The sequence below is a fragment of the Lathyrus oleraceus genome, chromosome 1 (assembly GCF_024323335.1).
Source record: "Lathyrus oleraceus cultivar Zhongwan6 chromosome 1, CAAS_Psat_ZW6_1.0, whole genome shotgun sequence".
In the NCBI taxonomy this organism is placed as follows: Eukaryota; Viridiplantae; Streptophyta; class Magnoliopsida; order Fabales; family Fabaceae; genus Lathyrus; species Lathyrus oleraceus.
Genome location: NC_066579.1, coordinates 97,210,286 through 97,221,134, shown reverse-complemented (window position 1 = coordinate 97,221,134; position 10,849 = coordinate 97,210,286). Strand labels below are relative to the sequence as shown.

At 34.9% G+C, this 10,849-nt stretch overlaps 1 protein-coding gene across 2 annotated transcripts; it reads right to left on the bottom strand.

Moving 5' to 3' along the window:
* Positions 1-1,220: 1,220 nt before the first annotated feature.
* LOC127119075 (uncharacterized) lies at positions 1,221-5,991 on the bottom strand. 2 transcript variants are annotated; one of them, XM_051049288.1, is made up of 6 exons: positions 5,753-5,991; positions 5,579-5,670; positions 5,017-5,095; positions 3,272-4,121; positions 2,924-3,174; positions 1,221-2,092 (listed from the first exon to the last, which is right to left on the bottom strand). In XM_051049288.1, exons 1-6 carry the CDS (start codon positions 5,845-5,847, stop codon positions 1,258-1,260), a joined length of 2,202 nt encoding a protein of 733 aa, XP_050905245.1. In that variant the 5' UTR covers positions 5,848-5,991; the 3' UTR covers positions 1,221-1,257. The 2 variants fall into 2 exon arrangements, with proteins under 2 accessions (XP_050905245.1, XP_050905250.1); XM_051049293.1 differs by having other exon boundaries at positions 3,035-3,174; positions 5,753-5,984.
* Positions 5,992-10,849: the final 4,858 nt, after the last annotated feature.

The window sequence follows — 10,849 nt, the reverse complement described above, 5'->3', positions numbered from 1 at the left end:
AGTGCTGTTTTTTTTTCTTATTGCGTGTGAAGTTGGCGAGTTATGTTTTTTTTATTAATTATCATGCATAGAAATTATTTTTAGAAGATGGAAATTTTGATGTCAAACAAAGTTTTCTTTGATTTTTATATGTATTTTTGGAATTACATGCATGTTTTAGAAGATAGAAAATAATATATTGTATTTTATTATTAAAAATAAAATTATTGATTGTTATGACTTAAATAGTAAGTAGATTATTCATACTTTAAAAAAAGGAAAACTGTTAAAATTTAAGTTTGAATTATATATTTTTAATTTAGTATACTACTTACAAAATTGTACATAATTGTAGAGGTCTTTAAATTAAGAAGTATTATAAAGGAACATCTCTTTTCAAAAAATCATATACTAGTATTATTGTAAGTTCAAGACTAAGTTTCAACCAAAAAAATATTTGTTTGAAATATTAGTCTTATACTACCTCCGGTTTTATTTTTAATAAAAAAAATATTTTTTAAATTTAGTAAATAATCAATATATGTAAACTTTATAAAAATAGATCAAAGAAAAGGTTTTTTTTTCTATTTACTACTGTCTTAGGTCATTTGACCAATCCTATAGAGTCTATATATTGAAGTCTTTATGTTTTTGTTTTCTTATAAGTTATTTTTGTTTTACAACATTAAAGAAAGAAAGATGAGGAACTTGGCAACTAATTTTTATTTGATGAATTTGTAACATGCCTTTTTGTGAATGGTAGGGGTAGGCATGTTGACTTGATAAGAGTTTGGTGTTGGATTGAGTAAAGTACCTAATGGAGGTTGTTTGTAACTGACAAATAATTATGAGCAATTAGTTAGGAGAGTTTTTGATCAAATGCATGGAACTTGGAAACATTTATAGTTTACATTATTTGGTAGTAAGATTTTGTGCTAGCTTTTTGTTACTATTTATGAACTCACTTTTTATTTTGCTTGATGATGATATAAATTGGTTGGTGGTATATTTTATGAAGTGCTGACACATTACACTGCACATGGGAAAAAGTTGTGATTCTGTTACTTTTGTTTTCAACAAGTTGGTCACTGTTGTGGCTATGAAGCAATGTTTAAAGATATTATTAGTAATTATTTGCAAAATAAAGTTCATTTGTATTTCAAATTATTAGTTTACTATTGGATTAAAATCGATTGACATGTTCAAAATTTGCCAAAATTATTAAACAGGAAGAAAATAAATATCAAAACAGTAAAAAAATTGGATTAAAATTACATGTCAACAAGGATGAAATAAAATATGCATACAAAGTGCCCAGCATGGTAGATGAACTATGCCTACATAGAGATAAGTAGCACTGTTCCATGTCCAAAGAGATTCCACCCAGTTCCAATAGTCACCAACATTAATACCATAAAAATCTTCAAATGCGCCTTTTACTAAAAAAAATGCTGCCGGAGGGAACACAATAAGACCTAGAGCAAGATTACATGTGGCCCTCGTTAAGGTTCGGAAACTCCTGGATTGAATATCAAGCTTCAATGGTCGGGCGATCAAACAAATCGGGACAATGAGTAATGCCCCGATTTCTGCTGTAGCGAAGTTAATGACTGACATGAGAGATAAACCAATGAAAGTGGTTGCTATTGTTACAGACTTTAAGCTGGCCCATTCGTCTTTCTCAGGTTGGGATGTAGGAGATTCGAAAATCGGAGAACCCAATACGAAGTATAAAATTAGGAGGCTAAGAGCTGATAGAAAACCCCACACTGTAAAGTTTGTTGTTGGGGTGGAATTTGGTATTTGATATAGGAAATATGGGAGTAAGGAAACAACAGCACCCCATAAATGAATGGCTAAAACCTTTCTGGCTGAGTTCAGCCATTTCCAAGAATTGTGTTTGACAACAACTTCAGAGGAAGGTGTGGATTTGCTCGCTTCGGCATAGAGAGATCCCGCAACTATCGGAAGCGGTGCAACAAGCAATGCAAATGGAATCATGTAAACTCCCACAGACACAAATTTACTAGAAGATGTCAAGAGGTACAAAAAGAACGACTGATGAAACTTCTCAAGAAGGTTGTTTATTGAGCGTACGACTCCTTCAATCAACCTGCAACAAGTAGCGCATTCTTTGCTGAGTGATTAAACAGAGAGAAAATGTCTGACTATGTGCTTTATAAAGTACACAAGCAGTGATAATAGATTATACAAATTCATGAAATGTTAAAAGCTAAATAACATAATATTCTACACAGCTAAAGTCTTTACATGATATATGACAGTAATAGTTTGCCATCATAATCACACCTCCCTATTGAAAAAAGAAATAATAAGGATCCAGGTCACTGCCCAATAAAATTGGTCATGTTAAAGGTTTCAATTTTTTCATATAATCTAACAATTGTGAAAATATACTTTTAAAGCTTCTTTAGCTTTCCTAGTGAAAGTAAATATAATTTATCTATGAATCATGATGACTCAAAATGAACTGAGCCTTCAAATTATTACATATGCTTTTCTCGCTTTCTTTAGTAAACAAACACAGGAAGATATGTATAATTTTGTGCAGTTTCTTGATAGTAAATGGAAAACAAACATAAATAGAAGGACATGACCAACACCAAATATACTTAACATATAACACTTTTGATAATTCTTAACCCGATATCCGTATTACAAAATTCACAGTTGGATTGAAAGCTACTATCATATAGATCGTGTCTATAAAATGCAACATCAATAGGAAATCATTTGATATATATATGATACATAAAGATTAACATCTTGCGAAGTTTTATCAAACAAGTTAATTTTGGATGTATCTTATTGGCATTGCATAACAAATGATTTCCGATTTAAAATTTTATAGACATAATCTTTAGGATAGTAGCTTTAAATCCGTCAGTGGATTTTGTTATACGAATATACAGTAAAGAATTACCGGGGATGGCATATCGGAGGTGTCAATTGCAAAACTTCTACATGTTTCCATTGATTGCCTGCTATTTCTTCCAAGATTGTTATAAGTAACACTTGGATGAGTGACACATACCTTCCACCACGGAGAATAAATTCATTCGGACTACGACTGATCATTTTATCGGGAGAAACTTTTGGTGAAATTTCAAGAGTGATTGCGTCAACTTGATAATCACGGAAAGCACCATGAGGACCAGTGGGAACACCCAACCCCTGAGAGGAATGATATACAAATAAATAATGTTATAGTGATAACATAGTGCACACACGCGCGGACACACACGATTTTGATGAAGTAAAAGTAAAATACCTGTAAATACAATGAACTTGCCAGTGTAGCTGCGCCCTCAACATACTCAGTAGCAGAAATACCAAACTTCCATTGAGGATTCAAGCTCCTAGCAATTTGTCCCAGAGATTCCAAAATACCACCCAAAGTATTAAGCCACCTGGAGCCAAATAGAGACAGCATCTTATTCACCTTTACCCGCAAACCACGTTTATGCACTCCGAGATAATTTACAATATTGATGAGGTCGAGGTTTGGCATCTGCCCATTTGATGCCTCAGGGTAGATGTTAAGAATGTCTTCATGACGGTTACCTTGCTCGGCAACTTTTATTACAAGAGCTGCAGCCATAGTTCCAGCACGTCTAAAACCACTGTATAATTTCCTATCAGAAGAAGGATTCTGTCCAAGTTCATTAATAGCATTGCAAGTTTCACTATTATCTATGTCAACTTCACGGAATGCAGGAGCCTGGTATTCTCTTAGCCAAGCAGATACTGCCGAATATTCTCCGTATTGTGAATCTGCCACAAGCCATATGACGTCCTTCGCCAACCAAGTAACCCGTGAAAGCAGTGAGAACACCGAGTAAGCAATGCCCAAAGACAAAGCCTCTCCTGGACCAACTCTCCTTGGATTGTAAGGCGTTACCAAGACAATAGATTCCTTGCCATCACCCCGTGGTGCTCTAATAATTCCAGCAATGTTGATTCCAAGTGATGAACAGCTTATATTTTTTGAGACTATACCCGAATCGGGACTTGTGAAAAAGTGCAGTGGACTAAACTGATTCAGTTGAGGATGGAACTTGTGATAAGTAACCTCAGCCTCCAATGCTGACATATACTGTGCAATAATTTTATGACTTTCACTGCATTGAAGCACATAGCAAATGTTATATTTAATTTACTCAATGTCCTCTTATTTCTTGTCAGGCCAACTCTCCCTCTCTTTTCTTCCCAACCAAACAAACACTAACATCTGTGCTTGATCAATTAGGAGTTCATGAAATTTCAATTCATGGTTTGGTCGAAAGATTTCACTCGTGTAGCTTTTGCCCATTTGGGCAGGACTTCCAAAGGCCACAACAAACAAAATAATATTTGTATGAATTCTCTTCTGACAAAAGGATAAGAAGCTTCACAAACTAGTATGGTCAACATCACAAAGATTAAAAAAAGCTAGGATAATCTTCTCAATAAACAGTAATGAAAAAAGAAGTATAAAAAAATCTACAATTCATGCAATATCTACAACTCTACCTCTAATCTCTATGACTTTTTACATAGAAAACCCATTAGATAGTGGCATAACATAAAATATAACATTTCTAATTTAAATATAGAGTAGCATACTAGATGCATTACTGCTCAAGGTTTTTGATAATGTGTGCTATAGCAATCTGGGACGCGATATTGTGATTTATGATGTAGCATGACTGTAATGTGACCGTAATTGAGGTTGCACAGTTGTGATTCTATGCAATATCGAGAATTGCGACTCTGCTGTTACTAACTGTGGCCATGATATAAAAACTTGCTATTAGTGTAAACCAATTCTACACTCACATCTGATGAGTCAACTATCTGTGTCAACTCTTTTGTCATGTTAGTTCACTCTGTGATTACTTAATGAAATTAATAATATGAACTGGTAAAGTATTGGACTTTCATTGGATGGTTTGGAGCTAGTTTACACTAAAAGTAGTGAATGTAGCTTAAACTCTTCAATTTTTTACCTGTGAAAATAGAAGTAGAAGGAGTTACCTGACAGAACCAGTTAAATCATTGACGAATTCGGTAGCGTGGAAAACGTGTTGAGTAGAGAGCATGTTGTTAGCAGAACCTGCATAAACAGACAGATTATTCAATAAGTTGTTTTCAGCTTAGAGACTTTATTCAAAATGGAACAATGAGAAAACCATAAAATTTATTCCAAATGGAATAATGAGAAAAAAGAAAGTACCAAGTACAAGTAGCTTATGAAAACAGCATGACATATCCATAAGTTGTTTTCAGCTTATTTTCATAAATTCTTCTTAATAACTTATAAAATCAGTTTATACCTTATATGAAGAGAAAAAAAGTGACTTTATTTTATCTTTTTGTTAAAAATAAACATCCATAGCATAAGTGTTTAATTAAGTTGTTTATCTAAACATAGCCTTATATAAAAATAGTTTGACTTCGACTTCGTTTGATCTAAAAATAGCTTATAAGTTATAAATAATCACTTATATGATAAGTGCATACTTGAGCAATTTATACACAGAGTACCTAAGAAGCAGAAGAAAAAAATAGTGATTTGGGGAGATAGAGAGAGTGTTACCTGGCATGAGGGCATTTTCGGAAATGTAAGTATTCTTAGCGAGTATAGGTAGAAGAAGAAGAGCAACGATTCCTGATACGAAACCAATGAAGCTGAAAAAAGCAACATGATGCAATCAGATTGAAATTCAAATTCAGAAAAGAAAAAAAAAACAAATTCAGAAGAAGAGTGTACCTAACATAGTTACTGTGAGAGATTAGAAAAATCCCAAATCTTACGAAACGACGAACTCTTGGTTTCGTCGCCGTGACGGTTTCGCTTTCGGCCATTGTTTCCTTTTTCTTTCACATTCAAAAATCACGATTTGCAGTAAACATAAAAAAGAAGAAGAGAAAAAAGTGTTTTTTACTTCAGAGAGAGAAGGGAAATTCTGAAATTAGATTCAATTTCAAAATCTAATGCCCTAATTAATCTGTTGGAAATTACTATTTACACTCTCTTCTTTACTAATACACCTTTTTCAGTTTCAGTTCAACAAAATCAAGTTACAGTCAAATTTGTTAAAAATTTAGTTACTATAATATTAAAAATGATTTTTATATAATTTTAAAATGAAATATACTTTCTCACCTTTTTAGTTACAGCTCAACAAAATCTAATTAGATTCAAATTTATTAAAAAATTAGTGATAATATTAAAAATGTTTTTTTATATAATTTTAAAATGAAATATACTTTCACACTTTTTTTAGTTACAGCTCAACAAAATCTAGTCATAGTTCAACGAAGTCTAGATACATCAAATTTATTAAGAATTTTGGTGATAATATTTAAAATGTTTTTTATATAATTTTTAAATAAAATATTCTCATTTAAAATCTTTACCTAATCTTTCTCACAAATATCAATAGAAAATGATAAAGGCCAATTAAATGGTTTTTTTACCGAGATAATCCAGTTTTTCAAAAAAAAATCTAAAATACCTCAGTTTTCAGCAAAATTCTCAATCTACTCCACTTTTAGGAGGAGGCGCCAATTGAATTGGCGAATCCTCTTAAAACTTGCAAGGAGACGCCAATTGGATTGGCAAGGGCAGGTGCCCTAGCCAATCCAATTGGCGCCTATGTGTAATTTTTAAGAGGAGGCGCCAATTCAATTGGCGACTCCCTTAAACAAGTCTCAAATGACAAAACTTCCAACATGAAAGTTGTAGATCTTTTCAAGACAATGAATTTGGACATAAATTTTGAATCATTTGGATTTTTTATGAGAAAGTTATGGGCAGTTGAAGTTGGACTTCTGAGTTTTTCAACTGTTACCTGACCTATAATGTTTTGTATTGTAGCATGTGTTTCTTTTAGAGTTATGAAATTTTGTCCAACATAACAATTGAAGTAGACATCTCAAATTTTCCAATGCACTTGGTCCCACCTCAAAATAATTAAAAATGAGTTATTTAGGTCCTTGCAAAGTTGACCCAAAATTAGGATTTCTGTCAAAATGACCTATAATGTTTTAAAATGAATGATGAGCTTCCAAGTTTCAAATGGATTTTTGATGAACATGAAAGTTGTTCATATGGCGACTCTTCTTAAAACATGAATGGAGGCGCCAATCCAATTGGCTAGGGCACCTGCCCTAGCCAATCCAATTGGCGCCTATGTGTAGGTTTTAAGTGGAGTCGCCAATTCAATTGGCGACTCCCTCATAAAATGCCTTTTTTGTACTATAAATAGATGCGTTGTGTGATCAATTGTTCCACAACTCATATAATCATTTGGCTATCATGTTTGGTGTTCGTCTCCGATACGGTAAGGTGATTTATGCGAGAGACAAACCTCAAATGCTGATGCTGTTTTGGAACATCACCACGTTCGATCAACTGAAGAGGAAGTTGGTTCGATGGTTAGACGGGAAAATACCAGAAGGGGAAAAATCAGAAGTATTGAGAGACTTGACGATATCTTTGGTTGGGTGTGAATGAAGACTGATAAAGATGCTAGGGAAATGATGTTCGGTCGAGACGACATTAATTTGATTGTTGTAATCAGTTAGAATTATTTATGTTTTAAGATGTTTTGTACTGATGTTTGTTATGAAACTCGTTGTAACAAGAACTTAATGATATATAATGATTGATTGTTACAGAAATACAATGTTACAGAAAGCTTAAGATCTAGATGATGCTCCTTGATTGGGACAGTTGTTTTTGTTGTGTCCTGGTTGACGACAGATACTACATAATCTTATCATTTTATCTGTGGAATCCATCTCTGTTCTGATACGTGTGCTGTTTGGCCTTCCTTTCTTCTTTCTATGCATCTCTTCATTGTGCCAAACAATATCTCCTTCATATGGAGGCCAGTAATCCTCCATTGGTAGTACTGAAAAGCTTTGACTATATACATTCATGATGGTGTTGGCCTTGTACACATCAGATAAATGGTTGTAAGCGTCTTGACGAGTATAAGCGCATGCTGCAATGACATGGGAGCAAGGTATGCGGAAGGCCTGAAATTTTCCACAATCGCACCAACTTATGTGTAGTCTAACAGCGTAGGCTAAATTTGGTTTCCCCTCGTTGTTGCCCATTGTTTCCTGGACGCTGAAATTTTGTCTATGACGGTCAAAGACTGTTACAGCGTGTTTCGTAGCTTTAATGCTCTCCTCTTTCATGACCTTCATGCAACACTCACTGAATACTTATCCGGACATTAACACTGCACTCCATCTTTCACCTCTGGTTGCGAACATACAAGCCAACCTATAATAGGTTGATCTTACCAAGGCGGTTATCGGCAGATTTCGAATTCCTTTGAAAACCCCGTTCATGCATTCCACAATGTTTGTTGTCATGTGGCCCCATCGACAACCACCGTCAAATGCTCTTGTCCACTGCTCTACTGGTATGTTATTTATCCATCTCCCTGCGTCTTCATTAGACAGTCTAATTTCATCACGATAATATTGAAATGACGGTTGAGTTAAAGCATACCCAGCATTCACCACCTTCTTGCGAAGATTCTTATCTTTTATAGCACGCATGAAGTTTTGTGCAATGTGTCTAATACAGTAGACATGTGTAGAAGGAGGATCATGCCATCCGTTGTCATGGTTGTTGTAGGCACTCTCAATGGCAGCATGTCTATCAGAAATCAAACATAGATTGGCTTGTGGAGCCACATGCGTTCTGAGATGTCGAAGAAAGAAACCTCATCCACCAGCCGTTTCATCTTCAACAAGAGCAAAGACAATGGGAAAGACATTGTTGTTACCGTCTTGTGCAACCGCCATGAGCAAAGTACCCTTGTATTTTCCGTATAACCAAGTGCCATCAATTTGCAAGATAGGTTTGCAGAAAGCGAAACCTTTGATGCACGGGTCAAATGCCCAAAAGAGACGGTGAAATATTCTATTACCTGTAGCACAGGTTCCGTCTGGCATCATTGTTGGCATTGTCTCCATAATTGCCACAGTTCCTGGGACATATGTTTTTAGTGCCCATAAAAACCGTGACAATTCCTTGAATGAATCCTCCCAGTTGCCGAAAACCTGTTCATCAGCTTTTGTCCTCGCAATCCATGCTTTCTTGTAAGATGGAGTATAATTATATGTTGTTAGGATATGGGATATAATTATACTCACCTTAATTGATGGGTCTTTATTTACCAATGGCAGAATGTCTTGACATATCAAAGTTGTGCTCAGTTTACGGTGATCTTGTTCAACGTTAGTTGCAACGCAACTGTGCGGTGGGTCTATTGAAGCGATCTCCCAAGAGTCATTTTTCTTCTTGTAAGACGCAGCCAAACGAAACTTACAAAGCATGTTATGACATTCGATAACATACCTTATAGAATCAGTGTGTTTCATTGTAAAGTCAGCAAAGTTGTTCATGTGGAATTTTTTGATTGCCAAAACACATTCTTCTTTGGTACGAAACATGTCTCCCACCTTTAATTCGCCTACTGGTCTCGGATACGGATTATAGAAGACACCGTCGGATGTTTCATCGTCGTGAAGATCCATATTTGTCATATGTTGAGGCGGATTGTAGACATGACTAGGAGGTATTGGTGGTGGTTGATCATCATCTTCATCGTCGTTGTTCAGCATGTGATCAACCTGTATCTCAGTCTCCTTTTCTTCTTCATCAACAACGTCGACTTCTACTTCTGCTTCTGGGTTGAGTTCATCTGACCATTGTGCATTATCTGCATCATCTTCACCAGCTTCATCCTGTTCGGTTAGTTGAGACTGTTGGGATGGTATACATGGTTGTAGAGTAATGTACAACTCGATACAGTTGTTGCCTGAATGTTCATGACTAACAAACATGTATTCAACATCTTCATCGTCTCGTACCTTAAGGAGGAAAAACTTGCATTGACCATTCTCAAAAAATATTAGATTTTGATATGTGATCTTTGACACAATACCTGATCCTATAAAGGATTGTATTCTTTTTTTCAAATGCAAAAAGGTTGCATTTCTCTTGATCGTGATTCTAATGGTATCAATGTTTTGAAAACAAAAGCCATGAAGTTCAGACTCAAAAGTTTCACCGTTGCAGTGAACGTTGACACTGTATAATGATGAAGATGACATTGTGGAGATGAAAACTAAGAAAATACTGCAAATGAATGTGAGTGAAATGTCTTGGATGTTGATAGTAAGACACTTAAATAGATGGTATCAGTGTGTCACATGCTCAACGGATCTTCTCCTGTAGAAGGTAATGACGCTCCTGGCCCCTCAGATGAACAAACACCGGTGCAGAATCGTCAATGTGGGTTAGGGCCAAGGGTTAGGGTAGCTAGGGGATGTGGGACCGAAGGTCGGTTAGGTGATCCCGGTCATCACTATTAGGTTTATTTGTGTAAACTCCAAATTTTATTAATATCAAGTCGTATTATATCAAATTTATCTTTGTGTAAACTCCAAACATTAGGTTTCTTTGTTTAAACTCCATTTTGGCAAAATTCACATACACATGTTTTGACTAAAACCCTAATTTTGGGTCAACTACCCAAGAACCTAACTCACTCATTTTTTATGATTTTGAGGTGGGACAAAGTGCATTGGAAATTTTGAGATGTCTACTTAAATTTTTATGTTGGACAAAATTTCATAATTAGAAAATAAACACATGTGATAATATAAAACATTATAGGCCACATAACAATTGAAATGTCAAAGAGTCCAAGTTCAGGTGCCCATACCTTTCTAAAAAAAATGCAAATGATGCAAAATTTTAGTCAAAATTCATTGTCTTGAAAAGATATACAACTTTTATGTTGAAGGTTTTGTCATTTGAGGGTTTTATCATTCA

Coding starts and splice junctions, on each gene's coding strand:
- LOC127119075 (XM_051049288.1), bottom strand. CDS start 5,847: ATGGCCGAAAGCGAAACCGTCACGGCGACGAAACCAAGAGTTCGTCGT. Junction 4,122..5,016: donor GATTTAACTGGTTCTGTCAG/GTAACTCCTTCT, acceptor GCTTCAATGCAG/TGAAAGTCATAAAATTATTG. Junction 2,093..2,923: donor CCTCCGATATGCCATCCCCG/GTAATTCTTTAC, acceptor TACTTGTTGCAG/GTTGATTGAAGGAGTCGTAC.